This window comes from Pyrenophora tritici-repentis, chromosome 3, assembly GCF_003171515.1.
Source record: "Pyrenophora tritici-repentis strain M4 chromosome 3, whole genome shotgun sequence".
NCBI lineage: Eukaryota > Fungi > Ascomycota > Dothideomycetes > Pleosporales > Pleosporaceae > Pyrenophora > Pyrenophora tritici-repentis.
In genome coordinates, this window is record NC_089392.1 from 1,377,541 (window position 1) to 1,397,204 (window position 19,664).

General features: G+C 52.2%; 7 protein-coding genes across 7 annotated transcripts; 4 read left to right on the forward strand and 3 right to left on the reverse strand.

Annotated features, from left to right (window-relative positions):
• Nucleotides 1-834: 834 nt before the first annotated feature.
• Nucleotides 835-3,604, reverse strand: PtrM4_078990 (CotS, choline kinase involved in LPS biosynthesis; the record flags this gene model as incomplete). The annotated part of the gene is made up of 5 exons (XM_066106362.1): nucleotides 835-1,587; nucleotides 1,687-1,830; nucleotides 1,878-2,400; nucleotides 2,446-3,388; nucleotides 3,487-3,604. 5 exons carry the CDS (start codon nucleotides 3,602-3,604, stop codon nucleotides 835-837), a joined length of 2,481 nt encoding a protein of 826 aa, XP_065963300.1.
• A 792-nt stretch (nucleotides 3,605-4,396) lies between these two features.
• PtrM4_079000 (Mem-trans multi-domain protein) lies at nucleotides 4,397-6,223 on the reverse strand (the record flags this gene model as incomplete). Its single annotated transcript, XM_066106363.1, has 3 exons — nucleotides 4,397-5,647; nucleotides 5,700-5,866; nucleotides 5,920-6,223. 3 exons carry the CDS (start codon nucleotides 6,221-6,223, stop codon nucleotides 4,397-4,399), a joined length of 1,722 nt encoding a protein of 573 aa, XP_065963301.1.
• A 1,156-nt stretch (nucleotides 6,224-7,379) lies between these two features.
• PtrM4_079010 (SPS1, Serine-threonine protein kinase) lies at nucleotides 7,380-9,454 on the forward strand (the record flags this gene model as incomplete). Its single annotated transcript, XM_001940795.2, has 2 exons — nucleotides 7,380-8,969; nucleotides 9,017-9,454. The coding sequence occupies 2 exons, from the start codon at nucleotides 7,380-7,382 to the stop codon at nucleotides 9,452-9,454; spliced, it is 2,028 nt and encodes a 675-aa protein (XP_001940830.1).
• Nucleotides 9,455-10,091: 637 nt separating this feature from the next.
• Nucleotides 10,092-12,317, forward strand: PtrM4_079020 (SEC63, Preprotein translocase subunit Sec63; the record flags this gene model as incomplete). Its single annotated transcript, XM_066106364.1, has 5 exons — nucleotides 10,092-10,124; nucleotides 10,176-10,260; nucleotides 10,311-10,537; nucleotides 10,597-12,169; nucleotides 12,247-12,317. The coding sequence occupies 5 exons, from the start codon at nucleotides 10,092-10,094 to the stop codon at nucleotides 12,315-12,317; spliced, it is 1,989 nt and encodes a 662-aa protein (XP_065963302.1).
• Nucleotides 12,318-14,119: 1,802 nt separating this feature from the next.
• PtrM4_079030 (TolA, Membrane protein involved in colicin uptake) lies at nucleotides 14,120-15,421 on the forward strand (the record flags this gene model as incomplete). Its single annotated transcript, XM_001940797.1, has 1 exon — nucleotides 14,120-15,421. The coding sequence occupies one exon, from the start codon at nucleotides 14,120-14,122 to the stop codon at nucleotides 15,419-15,421; it is 1,302 nt and encodes a 433-aa protein (XP_001940832.1).
• Nucleotides 15,422-15,848: 427 nt separating this feature from the next.
• On the reverse strand, nucleotides 15,849-17,498 carry PtrM4_079040 (uncharacterized protein; the record flags this gene model as incomplete). The annotated part of the gene is made up of 1 exon (XM_066106365.1): nucleotides 15,849-17,498. One exon carries the CDS (start codon nucleotides 17,496-17,498, stop codon nucleotides 15,849-15,851), a length of 1,650 nt encoding a protein of 549 aa, XP_065963303.1.
• A 930-nt stretch (nucleotides 17,499-18,428) lies between these two features.
• PtrM4_079050 (uncharacterized protein) lies at nucleotides 18,429-19,037 on the forward strand (the record flags this gene model as incomplete). The annotated part of the gene is made up of 1 exon (XM_001940798.2): nucleotides 18,429-19,037. One exon carries the CDS (start codon nucleotides 18,429-18,431, stop codon nucleotides 19,035-19,037), a length of 609 nt encoding a protein of 202 aa, XP_001940833.2.
• Nucleotides 19,038-19,664: the final 627 nt, after the last annotated feature.

Consider the following 19,664-nt stretch of genomic DNA (forward strand, 5'->3'; position numbering starts at 1 on the left):
ACACCAAATTCACAACATCCCAACTGCCCTACCTCCGCCAACTTCTCGCATCCCTAAAACCACACCTCGCCACCACGGCACTACCCAGCGACACGACCCCACACTCTGCTTCAGCGGGCCAAACGGATGCGGGAGCGAAGAACAAGGAAGAGTTGAGCAGAGAGCGCAAGGTCTATGTTGAGAGTCAGAGCAAGAGGATTTTGGAACGTAGGGGCGTGGATACAAAGGATGGGGTTGAGGGCGTTTGGGAGGGAAGCAGTAGGGTGAGGGTCGAGGAGGTGAGGGGGTTGGAGGGTTTAGTTGCGGGATTGGAGAGGGGGGTTACGAGGGCTGGAGCTGGGGCGAAGGAGGAGGACAAGGATGGGGATGTGGATGTGGATGCTATGGATACGAGTTGAGTGAGAGGAGGAATGAATATATCTGGTTTACGCATCTTGACGGAAATGTCTCCTCGTAAGACAATATTGTGGTCTGTTTGGCGTTGTGTGGGCGTTTTATCATGGATACCAGGATGGTATGAGAAGTCTATTGTGACTTGATTATATCTTTTCCGATCAAATACTGAATCATGTATTGTATGAAATGCTTCACATCACTAGCTTGCAGTACGCACGAGTTTGACAAGTTCTTTGTATTGCTTTTATACATGTGACAAATGTCTGCCTCCGCCTGACTTGGTCATGATCTCTAGCATGGAATCTGCCATCGCACCATGATCGTCGTGTCGAAAATCGTTAGCCCATATTCCTACACTGGTTCTCCCCTCATCCTTGATGGAGAACCCCTAACCCCCTTTGGCTCATAAATCGTGCATCATCATCGGTTCCCTAACGCTTAGTACTCCACAAGCTTGACTCTGCTCTGCAGCTCCTCAGGCAAGTCCTTCATGTCCACCATGCCCATGCGTAGTGCATCGCCCCAGACGAACATTGCACGATCATTAGCATAAGCGAGATAATCGAACTCTTCCTCATCCTGCGGCTTGAATAGGTCAGCATCCTGTTCCGCTTGTATCTGTATTTCTTTTTGCTCAGCCGTTTCTTCACTCACGATCCCTGCCCCCTGCTTCTCTGCTTCTGCCTCCGCCTTGATCTCTGCTGTGACACCGTCCAGTACGACTGCCTCTTCGTTCTGAATCTCGGCTGCCTTCTTCTCCTCGGCATCGAAGTCGGGAAGGCCGGGCACGTGAGCTTGAACTATACCCCAAGCAACCCACATTGCAGAGTTTGCCAGACGCCAAAGCTTTGTCTCAGCTAGCAGACGGCGTGTCTCTTCTTCGATCTGGCGCTCGGACTGCATTTCCTGTTCCTGATACTTCTCACCGGGTGGAGCTCGCGAGTCAAGCATGAAAGTAGAGATATTGGTAGGGACTGCGGTAGCAGTTAGGGCAGTCGTGCTACCTGTCGAGGGGAGTGGGCCAAGATGCGGGGTCGCAGGGTTTGATGTGTAACCACCAGATGCCTTGTATGAAGGATTGTGCATAAGATACGCTCGAATGAATCTATGCTGCTCTTCGATGGTCGGATAGTACTTGGTGTTGCAGCGCCAAGGAACCTCTGCGTCGTGATAGTTGTATGTCCATTCAGTCTGGATAAGTATGTTAGCTGATATACAGACGGCATGACTGTATGCTTATGAAAGTAAATGCTATAAATAAAGGGGGTGATGAAGACAAAAGCAGCTTACGAAGTGATTTGCAAACTCGAGGCCGGGAAGGTTTGCGTTTGCATACTCAAAATCGATGACCACTAGCTGCTTGTGCTGGTTTGCCGGAAGCAGCAGTGGCGACTCGCCTTGTGGTACCATACGTAGAATGTTTCCGTATTGGGTCTGTCACACAGTCAGCTTGCGGGCATTTAACATAAATGATAACTTACGTCGTTGTGCGCAAAGACCATTCGCTCGTTGATCTTGTCAATGCCGCCATACTGTTCCTCCAACCACCTTCGATACTTCTCAATCATCTGCCTAAAGACTGGCCACTCCGTACCGCAGACATATCCCAGTTTCTTCCATTTGTCGGAAGATGATGGTGTTGCGTTCTGCTTGGCCTCACGGATCTGCTGATCAAGCCAAGTAACGATGTATTCGCAGCGCTCGACCCACTTGTCCCAGTTCTGCCAGACAAATGGGCCAGCCTCTCGCTCCTCCTTTAGTAGGTCAATGCCTTCATGAAGCTCTCGCATACGCTTTGCAATCTGCTTTGAGGTGTCTGCATTACGCAGTTCTTTGGATGTGAGTGGCTTTGCATGGAGAAATTCCTCAAATCGTCCGTTGGTGAAGGTACCAAGCAGACGCGGACCGATGCGCTTGCGAGCAAGTCGTGTCAGAATCTGTAACTCAGACTCTCGGTCTATCAGATGCTCCACTTGTGGACCATAGATACGCAGGAGAAGTTTTCTGCGGCATGTCAGAACAAGCTTGACTCGACCGAAACAGACTTACGGTGGAGGATTCCTAGGCTTGGGCGGACCGTCCTCATTCTGCTCCTGTGCCGGTAAGTTCTTGGGAGGTGAGACAACATATACAGCATTTGTCAATGCGCCACTCAATCTCTGTACGTCAATCTCATTGCTCAGCTCCATAGGTACCTTTCGCCATCCTTTCAATTTTAGAGTATGGGCTAGACGGAGGATCTCGGCTCGAAACTTGGTCCAAGCCTCTCTCTCTTTACGTGCTTCTTTCTCAGATACTTCAGGGACGGATTCAGCTCCGGGTAAGTCGACGTTGTATGCCATGGTCTTGGAGTTATCCAAAATGGCCTCACAACTCGGAACGAGCTGATCTACCGACTCGAAGTAGTCTGCATCGAGGGAAATTGCAGAATGCCGTTTCAAACCCGTAGAGTTTCTAGACGAATTACCAGGCCTTCTCTTCGCGTCGGCCAGCTTCATAGATAGAGTCTTCTCCAGGATGGTGGCCAATTGATTCAGGGAGTCTTCACCTTGAGAGGAATCGGAGTCGCTTCTGGGTCGAAATATAGGTTGATCGGCTGCTTCACGGCCAGCGCCTCCAGATTGTTCGTGAGAAGCATCACCTTCTTTGGCGGCCTTGCGTTTTGCCCGACGAGCATGACGCCTGCTTCGCTCGTGCTTCAACCATGTGCCGACCTGTTTCAGCAGGTTTTCGTGCGCATGATGACTGTGTGACCCGACATCTGTCGAGCTGTCCGAAAGCAACGAATTCAAGGATGGGTTGCCTTCAGCAGTGGGGACTTTACTCGGAACCAAGCGTTCAGTTGAGGGGCGTGCAGTCAATCGCTTCTTACTAATGCTTGTGGTATGTTGCCTAGCAGGCCTGTCAAGATCCAAATAGTCTTTTTGGTCAAGTTCTTTGTTCTTGCCAATCATCAGTGGCGAGATGGTGTTATCATCGGGAAAAGACACGACTGTGAAAGCATGATAAGCAGAGATTCTGTTTTGGAATTGCGATTGGTATGGCAAGAAGTAAAGGTGATTGCTGCACTAGTCACCAGTGACGACTAACCTTTGGTCGAATGTGGTGACGAGCCATCCTCCAAGGCAGTGCTGAGCAAAGGGGTGGAATGGTCGCTTCGCAGTGGGCCACCAGACTGCGGCGCCTGCCAATTGGAGGGGTCGGCCATGCTTAGAGTTGCTCAGGACAGGCTCCCCGGTGCGGTCCGGTCGGGTAAGGTTGGCCGCGTCACCCTCTTGGTAGGAATGATTCGGTAATCTTGTCCGGGAGTAGTGAGTCCTCACAATTGCCGCTTCCTAGGTGGTTGGCAGCAAAGTTTGGTTGTTTGGTGGGCAGGTGTTATCGGTAGTCTGTGCAGGAAAGAGGCCGGAGAAAGTACACGCGAGCTCAGGGTCCACGTGCCAAGCTGATTGGCGGTCAGGATACGGCGATACGACGCAGGGCACAGGTGAGAGACGCGAAAATACCAGAGGCAAGTGAAGGGCAGTGAATTATATTAACCTTTCAAGATAAGAGTGATAACCGGATTTTATGACTTGCTGGCCATTGTATATTCCTGTCACGAGGGTCCATCATCTTTGTCCAGTAGCTTTATCTTTGAATGTTGGTAGGCCTTGGCAATCTACGTCAGGGGCATAGAAAGAGTGGGCAGAAACCTGCAAACTGAGGCTAGGTAGGAGGATATGTGGGCGCAAACGTGGCAAACGTGCGTCCGCGTAATCTATTCGTACATGGCAAATTTCCAAAACTCAAGCCTGGTACGGTATGTCTACAAGCTGGTTTCGATAAGGTCACACTACGCCCCAATACGCAATGCCCACAACCCAATTACAACAAGTAAACCAATAACCAATGCCGGAACGCCTCGCTTTTGACCCAAATACACAGCCAGGATAACTCTACCCTGTTTCAACACGAGAGACGCAGCCTGGCGTCTACTTCTTTTCTCCCAAAGCAGCTTCTATCGGGCCCACTCGACTGTCTCCAACGCCAGCATGACCAACAGCAGAGTCGAAGGCAGAATCCAGACAACATAGCTCTGGAACAAAATCCTTGACATGGCTCCCATGTACACATTGTTGATCTGACAAATCTGTGCCAACTGGAGCGCACTGGGTGCACCGCTGAGCAGAAAGCAGACGATGATGAAAATGGGATCGTCGAGAATGCTCACGGGGACGTATTTGGCAGTCAAAGCCAGCATAGGCGCCATGAGAAGCGTAGGAATGAGCATGCGACTAACAAGCGAGGCAATGACTAGCTTCTTCTCTACGCCTTCATCTTCCATCGAGTGTTGGTCTTCTTTTGGTAGAGTGTTGCGGGCAAGATTGGCGCCCAAGACGACCAGGATGAGCGGGACGGCAACCTGTCCACTTTGATTGATCGCGCGGGTGACCGAGTTGCTTACAAACGTGCCTGGGTCAAAGAAGAGGTGCTGTAGAGGTGGGATCGAAGCAATGAGGATAGCGATCAACATAGCCCATAGAGGGGGGTTCATGAAATCCCAGACGCCCTTGAAAAATCGCGATAGAAGCGTTCCGGTCTTGTAAAGCGGCCCCTGCAGCCATTTGGGCAAGCTTGCAAAGACTCGGCTGCTGGCACGGGAAGTGGTCAAGGAGACGGTACTCGCAGAGCGTTGGACAGCCATTCTAGCGCGTGCGGGCATCCCTTTGAGGCCCTTGGGTGCCTTTCCCTTGTTGTGAGCCTCAAGAATGCTACTGAGATGTCCGTTGGCAGCACCGTTGCTGTTTCCGCTCATGTCACCAGCTCCTCTGATTATAGCATTGCCGTTGGTGGGCGTGATGAAGTCGGTCGTAGCTTGGGCGTCTGCGCGGTTGAACAAGGAGTCGGAATCGTCGTCGCTGGACTCTGCCGAAGTGGCGTAGCTGGTGACGTTGCCAGATTCGTAGTCGGAATGAGAGTCGTCGAGGAGATGTTGTGCCTCGTCGTCGCTGTACTCTCCGCTCTCGATGGCATTATGTTTGCCTGCATCATCGTCCTTGTAGGCGCTGGCGGGTGCGAGCAGCACGTTGAAACCCCATGTCCATCGCACGAGCTGGCCAAGCTGCTGGAAAATGAGCAGGTAGAGGATACCGCGCGCACCGACTTCGTTGTCGTTGTCACCGGGGATCTTGTCCCAATGCAGTCCCTTGAGGGTTTGCGAGAGCGATATGACGAGGGAGATTGGTAGCGAGTTTGAGTTTCCAAAAACCTGGGGCTGTCAGTTCATGTCGCTAACAGGGCATGTGATGAATGCGACATACTGCCATGGCAACGACAAAGTTGGAGGCTCTCTTGTTGAACTTGCATACCCGCGACACGAGAAGGGCGGCAAGGTAGGATATGAGGGTTTGCACGACGAAGATGACGGGAATGACGGCAAGCTCAGCCAGCTTCTCAGCCGTCAATTGAGAGGCGAGTTTAGTAAAAACTGGGCCAGGGTCAGACGTAGTTGGTGCGCAGCTCTGGTGCGGCTTCACTCACTAAGGCAGGGCGTAAACAGCTGCGTGTTCAGGTTGGCGAGGAACTTCTGACTCTCGGCGTCGAACATGCCCATGCGCGCGACAATGTAACCAGGGGCGCTGACGCAGACAACCTCCATGACGGCCTCGAAGACGAGGAGGGTGAGGTTTGCGAAATCGGGATGGGAGCTGTGGTCATTGTTGAAGACGCGGAACATTCGGCTGTCGCCATAGTCGTAGGATTGTGATGCCATGGCGACAAAGTCTGACGACACGGTTGGAAGAGAGCGCAAACGCAGTGCCTGGGGCGCAGAGAAGAAAGGCATGGTTCAGAGGTGCGGGTGTGGCGCCTGTGATTGTTTATGAAGGCGCGAAGGACGCGATGCCACTGAGGGCGGACGTGGAGACGGAAACACTGAGTTTATGATGAAGCGCAAAGCGTCTTGGCTGAGGAAGCGATATGGGGCGCGATCGACGTCACTGCAGGCGTAGCCGGAGCGGCAACTTAGACCGCTGGCGCCGCGCCGCGCGACGTCTTTGTTTGGGGCTGGTTTGGGCTGTTTGGGGGGCGAGAATCAAGCTCGAAAAGCTGTGTAGTGGCCGTGCAAAGCAGTGTCGAGTACTTTAATCGTCACCTCACACAGCCGCATCGAACGTTTGGCGGGCACATCGGCCATGGCATCCGTCCTCGTCGCCGTGTTGGGATGGGGAGCGAGCCTACTGTACTTATCTAGGCCATGGCCAGCCATGGGCGCGCGCAATAGCCACCCGGCGAGCCAAGACCATGATCCATATCAATGGGCGCGACAAGATGCCCTCTGCAGCTGGTCTGCAGTCTGGCCGAAGATGGGGTGAATAAGACCAGACCAAGTACATGCACTGCTGCCGGGGTTGCCGTGTCTTTTTCGTGATGCTTATGCCATCAATTACCTATGACCCATTACCCATTACCCATTACCCATTACCGCATGCTGCTTTGCCGTCCAAATCCTGCTGGCAGCTGGCGTGTCTTGGTTCGCGGTGCTGCTTGGCCGGATTGAGTTGCAAGTCCTAGCAAAGCAGGCTTACACACACCTGTGCAGAGCAGTTCTGAACACATCTGCGTGAACCAAACTCGTGCATCATCACTTCCATCTCCGTCTGCATCATCGTCGCGCTGCCATGTTTACAAGCCCAGGTCGATCATTGTGAAGTCATCCAGGATTGGCGAGCGCGCGCCTCTGCCCCATCTTTCGTCTCTGCAACATCACGTCACAGCTCCAACTTGCCCGCTACCGACAGCCCACAACCACCGCACCTCCACCATAGACCAGATCCGCTGAGATCGCCGCCCTACCTCTCCTCCGCGGTGCACTCGAAGCACAAGAGCCCCGTCATTCACTTACGCCCTCCTTATTACTATCTGCCCCGCGTCTTTGCACACATCCCCGACCTGCAGTGCCCCGCCAATCCAAGCCTGCGAACTCCAACACACAACTCGCCATGGCCGACTCTAACCCATCCACCCCGGACGTCGATGGCGATTCCGACACCGTCTTCGACAGCCCTTCACCCTCTCCTGCACTGTCTTCTCCTCCTGCGCCCTCTAGCCCCAAGGCCGACGCCGATGCCTCCCTGTCCGCCGACCGCCCCCCACCGCGAACCGCATCCACCACAGGCGCGACGGCCAACATGACGTCTTCGTCAACACCACTAGGCAACATCAATGCTGCGAGAAATCCACGCCCTGCAAACCCCCCTACCATCTCCAGCAGAGGCAGCGGTCTCAACGTTTCTCAAGACATCCTGGCCAGGATACAGGCAGTCCATCTTGGCCGGAAAGGCGCCCCGCCAACCGGCTTGCCAGGAAGAGGGCCTCCGCCCCAGAGCCCTGGCCCGTCGCCCAACAGCAATAATCCAATGTCACCAGGCGGAAACTTGGGAGGCGTACCTGGTAACTTCCGAATGCCAGCCAGACCACCGACAACCAACTTCCAATCAGCCCCAGCCGTCCCCGGCCGCGCAGGCGCTCCCAAGGCCTCCATGGCCGAACGGCGTGGCATGAATCTAGGTGGCTTTCCGGGCGCGTCTCCCCCGGGTGCTCCTGCTGGCAGGAAGAAGCCGGGCCTGACGCTCTCGCAAATGAACGGAGACAAGCCCCAAGATTCAGCAGAGCCGCGCAAGCAAGAAACCCATTTTGACAAGTTTTCCCAGTTTGTCGATACCAAGACTGGCAGTCTCAAGTTCGCGGGCAAGGCTATACTGAACTCGGACGGTGTACAATTCGCTAGCGGCTCCTCCTTCAACATCTCGCTAGACGAAGTCGATACGCTAGACGAACTTGGCAAGGGCAACTATGGCACAGTATACAAGGTCAGGCATAGCAGACCGCGGATGCGAAAACCGGGACAGGGCCTCGCAGGAAACAAGGCTGCGCCAGGCTCACCGTCGCGAAAGAACTTTGATGAAGAACCGAGTCCCAACGGCGTACCTGCCGCAGGTACTGGCATCATCATGGCAATGAAAGAGGTCCGGCTTGAATTGGACGACTCCAAGTTTGCTGCTATCATCATGGAGCTGGATGTCCTCCATCGCTGTATATCACCATTCATCGTCGACTTCTACGGCGCCTTCTTCCAAGAAGGTGCTGTGTACATCTGCATGGAGTTCATGGACGGTGGTTCGATAGACAAGCTTTACGCCGACGGTGTGCCCGAGGGTGTGCTGCGGAAAATAACAATGGCCACGACTATGGGTTTAAAGTCGTTGAAGGATGAACACAACATTATTCACCGCGACGTCAAGCCCACCAACATCCTGATGAACACGAAAGGGCAGATCAAGATCTGTGATTTCGGTGTCAGCGGCAACTTGGTGGCCAGTATTGCCAAGACCAACATTGGATGCCAAAGCTACATGGCGCCCGAGAGGATATCTTCTGGCGGCATTGCGCAAGCAGGCGCTAACCCCGGAGGCGGCACATATAGCGTCCAAAGTGACATCTGGAGTCTCGGACTGACGATAATCGAGTGCGCTCTGGGACGATATCCCTATCCCCCAGAAACGTACAACAACATCTTCAGTCAGCTCAGCGTAAGTATATCTGCTGGAGTTTCAATCCTTTTACTAATCAATTGCAGGCAATTGTCGATGGCGAGCCGCCGGATCTACCTGCAGAAGGATACTCTGATGCAGCGCGGAACTTTGTACGCGGATGCTTGAACAAGATCCCCAATCTCCGACCCACATACGCCATGTTGCTTCAACATGCGTGGCTTGCACCTCTCGCCAAGCCAGACACAATCACAGAAGAGGAAGAGGAAGAGGAAGAAGTGGAAGCTGCAAATGAAGCAGCTAGTGGTGAAGCAGCTGGCGACCAGGGCCCCGCCGAAGCAATTGACATGGTAGAAGACAAGGAAGTAGCGGACTGGGTAAAAGCCGCAATTGATAAGAGGAGGAGTGGTAAAATGAAGGGCGCGGAAAAGCCGGCTCTGCATGCCGCGCCTTTGGATGCATCGGTCCAAAGCCCTTCGCCAAACGGTACGAATGGACTGGAAACTGCCGAAGTTGCTGCATAAGATGTTGGTCTTGTTATCATCTTTTGGCTGGACCTGAGGTGACAAATACTCTTGAACTCTTCCCTGAGCAGCCTTTGGCTCCTGCTGAATCTGCAGGCCATGGAGGCGGCGATGTGTGCATACTCTTTTTACGGCGTTCAACTGGCTTATTGTAAGGAATAGCTGGCATGGAGCGTTGAAGTCGGGCATTGGAAGCGGTGGAAGACACTTGTACTTAGTATAGCATGCACCCTGAACAGTCGGTGTTCAGATGTAGTGATATTGACTCTGTGGATGGCGAGAGTACGTACAAGGGCGCTTGCATCGATGTTTCTTGTCACAGTGACATTGTTTTGCCCAAACATAAACGTTGTTTGTGGTGTTGGTTGTGACGCAAATGCAAGCGCGCTCGCACGGGCAATTTGGACCCCTGCAAGCCAAGATGACTCGCGGGCGGCCATCTGTCGTGGTGCGGGAAAGAACACAGTGGTCGGAACAACTTCAATAGGTGGCCACGACTTTCTTTCATAAGCCCCCACCCTCTTCGTAATGCTACCTGCTTGAGACAAAATTAACTTTTTGTTCTGGCTGCCATCTTGAAAAGGCGCCATCGTTTCCATCCGTCTCTCACACGACTCCACTTGTCCACCTATTCAACATGTCCGGGACCGACTACAACTACGATGACCAGGTACGCCTCAAAGAGATTTGTGTACAACCAAACAGTACTAACAAGCCACAGGGCCAGTTTTTTCCCTATTTCATCCTCACTGTCACCACACTCGTCACTGTCCCCACCACAATCTCTTTCTTAAGACCGAGCAAAGGTGCGCCAGTCCCACCCACGCCACTTGTGCGTATACTGATGCGGTTGCAGAACTCGAAAACACAGGAACGCGCATAGAGTCCGACTTCACCCCCAAACATGCCGACCTTATTCAGGGCCAGCGCAAGAAGCAGAAGCGCATGGAGAGGAGGATAAAGCGTGGCCTTTTAATGCTGGGTGGATGGGCGCTCAACGCTGCCATGGTTTACCTGATAATTGTTACGGCGCGAACTACGCCTGACATCTGGGATCCCTATGATGTGCTGGGTGTCTCTAGGGTACGACGGCTACTCCCAACCCTATGCGCCGTGCACAACATTGCTAATACTCAGAACAGGACGCCGACGAGAAGGCTATCAAGAAGCATTACCGTAGACTTTCGCTTAGCCTCCATCCCGACAAAGCCCGCGAGGACCCCGCCAAAAACGTCACAATACAATCCATCAACGACCATTGGGTAGACGTCACCAAGGCTTTCAAGGCTCTTACCGACGAGGAAATCCGCAACAACTTTCTACAATATGGCCATCCCGATGGCAAGCAGAGCTTCAGTATTGGCATTGCTCTGCCTCAATGGCTAGTCACTGAGGGAGCCGGCAAATACGTTCTGCTCATCTACGCGCTTGCACTGGGTGTTATTTTGCCTTATACCGTCGGAAAGTGGTGGTACGGAACACAGCGATTGACAAAGGAAAAAGTGCTTGTCGCAAGCGCTGGCAACATCTTCCGCGATTACGATAATGACCAGGGCGAAGTAGGAGTCGTCCATGCGCTGAGCAGTGGAGAAGAGTTCAACGAAATATTCGCCGGTAACAAAGCAGAAAACGGCTTGTCCAAACTCGAGCAAAAGGTGCTCTCTGAGGGCGCCGACTCTCTTATCCCAGCGACACTGACTAGGAAGGACCGCCAAAAGCTAGATGACCTGGAAGATAGCCGAAGACGCAAAGTCCTGACTTTACTGTGGGCATACCTGGGCCGTGTCGAACTGGATGACGATACCTTGAACGAGGAGAAATTCTCTGTCGCTCCTGTGGCGCTTCGTCTCAACGAAGCTTACACTGCCATCGCACTCGCATACGGTAACACCAAGGCTGTTCTCTCCGCGTACAAGACCTCACAAAACGTCATCCAAGCTTTACGCCCAGGTGCCTCAGCTCTGGAGCAGTTGCCATACTTCACGCCTGCCGTTGCCACTGCTGCCGAAGCCGAGCGATCGAGAACGCATCTGACCATCCAAGAGTTTATGCAAATCCCAGAGGCTGAGCGAAAGGCGCGTCTCGTCCAATCCGGTCTTCTCTCTCAAGAACAGTATAGCACAGCCATGTCTGTGGCGTCAAGAATCCCTCTCTTCCATCTCGACAAAGCGTTCTTCAAAGTCGTTGGCGAGCGTTTTGTCACACCAAGCAGCTTGGTTCAATTCGTACTCAAGGGTCGATTTATCCCATCAGCCGCCACTACACTTCCTGATGTTAACCCGAAAGATCTCCTCGATATTGACCCCGCGGAAGGCGACGTCGCCGCAATCACCGGACGTAAGAATGATCGCTCTGGAGAGAAGCCCATCCAGCCACCTCTAGCCTACGCCCCATATTACTCTCGGGATCATGCGCCAAGATGGCACGTGTTCCTTGCCGACAGCAAGCAGGGTCGCATTGCAGTCCCTCCCTTCACCTTCTCGACTTTTGACAAGCCTATCCTTGATGAGAGCGGTAATCCCACCTACAATGTCCAGACACTAAAGATGCAGTTCGGTGCTCCACCACAGGCCGGCAGCTACACCTTTGTCATGCACATGATATGCGATAGCTACATCGGTATGGACACCAAGATCGAGGTAACACTTGTTGTGGAGGATGCCAGCAAAGCGGAAGAGGTTGAGGAGGAGGAAGAGATCAGTGAGCCAGATGAAGGTGAGTTTCCACTTAGTTGAAACGACAGTCGGTCGAATCAAGGTGACTGACAGTTTGCAGATACCCTCGCAGGACAGATGCGCCAAATGAAGACTGGTGTTCCCGCGAAGAAGCGGAGACAGGCAAACGACGACTCAAGTGGCAGTGACACCGAAGGCGATGTCGAGTCCGAGAGTGAGACCGACACTGATACCGACTCGGATGACGAGTAAACTGCTTCACTTTGTCTGTCAGATGACATTGCAGTCATTACAATTATGCATCAGGCGAAGATGGAAGCAGAACTTTGGAACAACGAAGAAGCTTGGTATCGACTTTTTGTCCAGCCACTTGAGCCTCAGCCGCTCGCATTTCTAGGCGTTCAGGGAATGGGATGACTTGCGACTAGGGACTATCCCTTGATGCTTTTAGATGAGGCGAAACTTCCACTGGATAGGACTCTAGAAGCAGGTGCATATTTTTATTTTCCTCCAATAACATTGATGAATTCTTCAACCATGACCCTTACGATTTTTGCTCAATGAAATCAACTTGCGACCCCAGCTGAGTCCTGGTAAGATGGCTGAACAATAAAAATATAATGGTTTTGCCGATTGACGACGGAGAACACTATGCGGAAGATGAAGAACACACAACTGACAACTAATACGACTCGCGATGAGGTGGAAGGGTGTCAGGCTGCAAACTATTGATGTGACGGTGGCTGGTGGCCAAAGCATACCTATAGCGTCCTACCTAAGATGGCCTTCTGAGCACCGGGAGCTTTGTCCTTGCCCTAATGAGCTGACTGCACTCGGGCGCAACTCCAAATTTGGCGATCTACACATCACCTGTGTGCCTGAGGAGCACCAAAGATCCGAACAGATGAGCTTGGACTTAATGCATAGGCATATATGCTGCAACGGGCACTTGCGGCCTGGTCTGTGGTCGGGTGTTCATCAGAGGTTCGGTTCCACACCTGCACGGTTTCATTGCCGTCTCGGCTCTTCCTCACCACTACCCTCTACTGCGAACTATCTAGCCCCAGACACATCAGTCACACCCCTATGACTGATCAGTGATGCCCTGATAGGATTAAATGATCTGCGTTACAAGGGCGCCAGTCCGACTCGTGCCACATCCATGTCGTCAGAGAACGCCACTGTGACAAGTAGAGCGCTACGCGAAATATGTTGACAGAATGACAGAAATGTTCTCGTTAGCAGCAAAAAACAACAGAAAAGAATTTGGATGGTGCCAAACAATTACAAAGAACCACCGAGTAAACTGTAAGAGGAGCATAGCAACCCGAGATAGTAGGTATGAGTGCAGGATCGTCCAAGTGGCGTGTCCATGACACGCCGCCTCCGCATCCAGCTTTGTCTCATAAGACTCCCCTTCCAATATTGGGCGAACAAAAGAACAGCCGAAAATACAGCCTCAGTCCCATAAGGCATGATCAGCGACCCCCAGATGAGTGGAAAGTCTTGGCTTTGGTTCGGATGTCACCGCTCCGCAGCCTTGAGGCTCAAACAAACGCCTCAGACACCAAGGCAAAACTGTCAGACAGGTCATGGAACGTTTTATTAGCGTGTCTTTCATCTTGGCGGTTGCGGCTACGGTAGTCGCCGGTAGCAAATGACAGTCACTATGCATTTTGCAATCTGCTAAGACGGCATACAGGGGCAAGTGCCGACATATGGCATCGTCGAGCATAGCAAATGACTGGAGGCCGAATTGATAAAAGGTGACGGGAATTCGCCCTCAGTTTGCTTTCATCATCATCAACTCACACTCCTTCCTTCCTTTCTAATCACCTTCATTTCTTCAGCGACTTTGACAGTCAGCACCACACTCTCTTTGAACTCTTAATACGTCTGTGACGTTTACACACTATCTTTTACCTTTTTAATACATCGGTTACTATCATCGACAGTTAGCCTTTTAGCTTTAACTTCTTACATCATCAACATGGGTTTCATGTCTATCTTCACTCTCGCGCTCGCGGCTGGTCTCGCTGTAGCTAAGCCTATCAACGATGTTCAGTCACTCAACGGCTTCTCCGCCCGCCAGTTCGACTTCAACTCAGTCATCAACGGCAATAGGGGCGACAACGGCGGCTTCAACTTCATCGACGGCTTCCAGAGGTTCAACCAGCAACAACAGATTATCAACATCCAAGACAGGAGACTTGATATTAGGGACAACCGCTTCCAGCGACAGGTCGTTAAACAGGTGCAGCAAGTTATCGTTGTCGACCAGGTCAACAACGGCTTCAACAACGACATGAACAACCTTTTCCGCAAGAGCAACTTCAGGAACAGGTTCCGCGACGTCACCACTGTTATCATCGTCGTCCAGACCATCAAGATCGCCATCGACAACGGCCGGGGTGACTTCTTCCGCCAGGACATCTTCGCACAGTCTGTCATCGTTGCCAACCGCGGTGCTCGCAGGACACAGGAAGTCATGATCTTCGACAGCCGCACGCTCATCGCCGAGGACATTCTCCGCGACAACGCCTTCAACCGCATCGGCAGCTTTGGCGGTATTGCCGGTGCCACTGGTGCTATCAACAACGCACTTCCCACAAAGACTGGCGAATACCAGCTCTTTGGTGCTAGGCCTACCTGGAGCGCTGTTGCTGAGGACCCTGCTGCGGAACTCGGTGGTATCTGGGCAGACGCTGTCCAGGATATGCAGAACAACGCCAACGATGGCGCTGACAACGAGCTCAACGCGAGGATCGCAGACCAAGAAAAGGCCGCTCTCGACCAGCAAGCCAACAACAACGAGCAGGCCAACAACGACAACGAGCAAGCCAACAACGACAACGAGCAAGCCAACAACGACAACGAGCAAGCCAACAACGACAACGAGCAAGCCAACAACGAGGAGCAGGCCAACAACAACGAGCAGGCCAACGCCGATGAGCAGGCAAAGGCCGCTGAGCAAGCTAAGGCTGACGAGCAGGCCAAGGCTGCTGAGCAAGCCAACGCTGATGAGCAAGCTAAGGCTGACGAGCAGGCTAAGGCTGCTGACGAGCAGGCCAAGGCTGAGGAGCAAGCTAAGGCTGAGGAGCAAGCTAAGGCTGCTGAGGAGCAGGCCAAGGCTGAGGAGCAAGCTAAGGCTGAGGAGCAAGCTAAGGCTGATGAGCAGGCTAAGGCTGCTGAGGAGCAAGCTAAGGCTGAGGAGCAAGCCAAGGGCGCTGAGCAGGCTAAACCTGCTGAGGGACCCAAGGCCGGTGAACAGCCCAAGGGTCCCAAGCAGTGAAGCACATTCGTTTCGACAGAAGAGTAACTGAAATATGGAACAACAGCAGCACATCCCAAGCATCGATTGCGAGGATGGCACTACCGGGCATATACACAGGGACCCTTACTTTTTGTCCCACCCTTTTTTTAGTTCTAGTTTTGACCTGCTCAGTATGGTCTGAGAGGCGGGGTAGGGGTTGGGGTGGTGGAGATTGATGATGATGATGACCACGGCTGCGCTGGGGAATTTTACGAATCAGTTTTCTTTTACTGGGTTCAGAGAAAAAGTATTATCTAGTCATGAATACGCATAAAAGAATCAAATAACGTGGATGGCAAGCGAGTGGGCCAGGCAAGCGAGTGGGCCACCCCACCAACTTTTGTAACTTCAAAGCGACTTATCTCAACAACGCGATAATATTATTGCTAGATATTGATACAGTAGATTACTCTATATTAAGAGTATTAGTGTTGCATGTGCGCGAGTTGTGCCCAGTCTCCTTGCACCTGGTGCAGCGCCTTTGAGCGCGCTGGCTAAGGCCTGATCGCGCTCCTCCTTGACGCTCTTCATGAGCAATCTGCTGGTCAGCCTCATTTTGAGCTAGTATATCCTCTCCAGCTCCCTTTGTGAGTACTCCATGCTTCTGTATACGCCTTTTAGAGCGCTGCCTACGCGCTGAGGCTGCGCTGTTAGCCTTCTCAAGACTAGAGATCCGATCGCGCATCAGCTCAGCAGACAGCATCATCACCTCAGCGCCCTTCTTCAGCTGGTCAATCGCCTCAATGATCGAAGCTGGTGATGAGCTCTTATGCTGGCGCACGCGCTCACGTATAAGGCTTGACTGAGCCTCAAGCTCACGCGCGTTGCTCGGCGTTTGAGCTACCCAGGGAGCATCTGGTAGAGCTGCTGGAGGAGTAGGTGTACGCAGCTGTACATCTAGCTTTGATAGAACAGCCTCTGGTTGTAGAGGAACAAGGCCTGCGCCGCGGAAGGCTGAGTAGATATTAGCTGGCGTGAACGCTCGATCAAACGCAGCCTTAAACGCAGGCAGAAACTCTAGCTTGGTGATGTGGTTGATGTGGTTGCGCATGAGGCTCTCCACCTCACGGCTATACGCGCGCTTTAATGGCGAGAAGCAGCCAACATCAAGTGGCTGGAGTAGGTGAGATGAGTGAGGAGGCATACAGAGCGTATGGATATTGTTCTCCTTACAGAGCTCCTGGAACTCTAGAGATTGGTGGCTCCTATGGCCATCAATAATAAGCAGGCGACGCGCGCCTATAGTACGAGCCTGCGTGTGAGCGTTGAAGTGCTTTAGCCACTCAACTCCAAGCTCATTATTCGTCCAGCCATTATCGCTGACTGCGATCGCCCAGTCGCGTGGGATATCCTCCTCATACCACGCTGATAGGTGGTACTGACCAGCGAAGATGAGGAACGGTGGCACTGACCAGCCACCAGCGCTGATGGCAGCAATCAGCGTTACCCACTCGCGATTGCCTGGCTGAATACTCTTCCGCCGGCCTCTTCTCTCTGATCCTGTTATAACCAGCTGCGTTGTAATCTTGCCCATCATAAAGCCAGCTTCATCAAAGTTGTAGACATCCTCATCGCAGATACCCTGCTCAGCCTTTATCTCTTCTACAAGCTTAAACCACCTCTTTATTAATGTCGCATCCTCACACATAGCTCTCTGCCTATCGTACGCTCGGTTGAAACACGTCCGAAGACTGTCTGTACGCTTAACAAAGTTGGCTGGCCACTTCTGCCCAACCTGGCCAGCGCCGCGCGCAGCCAGCAGCTTATCAGCCATATCGCGTGCAGCTGCGTAGGTAGGCGCAAACCCGCGCTGATCTAGGTGAAGTATATAGCTAATAATCACCTCCTCTTCTCTCTGGGTAAGCTTCCTTGAGTTAGGCTGGCAATCGCGTCGTGCAGGTATACCAGCGCGTCGGCGCGTGAGTGTCATTCGGGCGACTTCAAATGTCCGCGCAGCGTCTCTATTAGACTGGAGCTGGTTTCGGGTAGTAGCTGAGATAGCTAGCTGTATATCAGCTTCATAAGAAGGGTTTTGGGATTGTTTTGGTGGAGCCATAATTGATTGAAGTTAGGTAGATGCAAAAAGTTGGTGGGGTGGCCCACTCGCTTGCCTGGCCCACTCGCTTGCCATCCACGTTACTTTTGTTTCAAATTATCATTTTTTTGGTGTGTGTGAATGATGTGTGATTTCTGGTCTTTATAAGTGAAAGCGAAAGGTGAACAGTGGATAATATGACTGACATAGGTGCTCGTTACATCCAGTGCGCATACTGGGTTTGCAAATAATGCACTGACTGGATCACTCGCCCACCTTCAATGTACATGATTCGCATTTTTCGTGTGTCAAAGACCCCATTTCGCAACCAGGTGACGGCGATCTTATCTCGGCCCACTAATTACATCAACCACCCACCCAGGACGCAGCATGAGCCAAGTCTCCCTTTCGTTCAAAAGCGCCATGCTACCTCCACGCGCCAAGCGACTATATCGTCGTCGGACTATCCAAACGCTAATTGTTTCGATAATCTTTGTAGTCGGGATCAGCGTACTCTTTGCTAGTTATGCATGTCTTCAATCCCACAGCCATGTCAGGCACGCTATCGCACCTTCCACCACCACTGCTCCCAAACCTGTGGCCTGGAACCCGATAAGACGGCAAGCAAACCTGCGCATTGCAAAAGCTACGATTCTATACGATGGAGGAAGTGAGTTGTACGAGAAAGCGATTAGCTTGCACGATCAGCACATTGGGGAAGGATGGAGATACAAGATTCACGTGCTGCGCTCCAGAATAGTAAGAGGAGCGTTGAACAAACCGCTGTGGTTGCAAGAAATCATTACTTCAGAGTTACGAAAAAATGTCGAGGATCGTGTGGAGTGGATACTGTAAGTTGTCTATTATACACCCCCGGTATCTCTCTAGGGATGGGACCGCTAACGCCAGTGCAGATACTTTGATCCCTCGGTTCTACTTCAAAACTTCAACATGCCGCTGCATCGCTTTCTCCCGCCGATTACAGATGTTGAGCATTTCAAAATCCTATCAATCATCGCCGCGAAACCTGATGGCAAACATTTAAGCACCTCAGTCTTCTTTATGCGCGTCAGCGCCGTTTCATTGCGTATCCTTACTGAAGCCATGGCTGCCATGTACAACGGGCCTCCGAGCGATAACGGCAAGGTCCTAGATACATCACTACAATATGTACTTGAAAAAGACGAGCACAGAGAACACGCTCTCTTTCAACCCGCAAGCTGGTACAACAGCACTTTCTCCCTCTTCCAACAGCCTTATCTCCCCACACAGGCACATCGCATAATCTTTCTGAGCGATGCGTTATCGACTTCATTTCCTTTGGCGGACAAAGACCATAAGTTGTTCCCCGATGATGAAGCAGTAAACGTCTTCTGGGACGCTGTTGCTGAAGCAAGGAGAGTGCTGGATGAAGCAAAGGAGAAGGGCCAGACTGCTGAGAAGGGCGAATGGTGGAAGGTGGTCAGAGAAACGAGGGATTGGGTTGAGCTAAGAGCTTGGAATGTACAGGAGGTGCGTAGAAGGGTGGCTGTGTTGAGGGAGGGGCTGGAGATTGAGTGAGGCGAGGAATCTATAGTTGCCTGAAGGATTATGGCTAGTAGTAGCCTACGATACCTCTCGAATAACTCATCTAGAGATGTGCGAGAGCTGACGATCAATAATTTATCATGGCAATTCTTCTCAATTCTCTGTGTTGTGTATTTCGAGATTTGCGCTATTCACTGAGGGGTAAGATATTTGCCCAGCAGAAGGATACTGGTGAGATGTTCCAAGTTCAGCGCCTTTCCAAAGAGTCACCTCGCATATCCAGGGCGGAGTTAATTTGACGAATCGCTCGAGGCGGACCTCTTTGCTGGCTCTGACGTGTCGATGATGCCCCAGGCTGGCAGTTGGGCCGCAGACTCCCCGGAGTCATACCCTGAAACATGGCATGCGGATTCAGCTCAGTATCCACAGATATTGTTGAGCCACCACGTTGTAGGCAGACGGTTGGGCTTCATCTCATGGTGTACTGATGTGGTTTGACACGCTTTAGTAAGACTATACCGTTCTAGGAAAGGCGGCGCAGATGTGACGTAACAACGATTGGTGGGGACTTTTAGCCTGACCGGAAACCTGTAGGGTGCCCAGAAGCTTCTATGACAGGGCCGAAGCCACTACCAGCTTCGAGATATGACGAGAAATCAC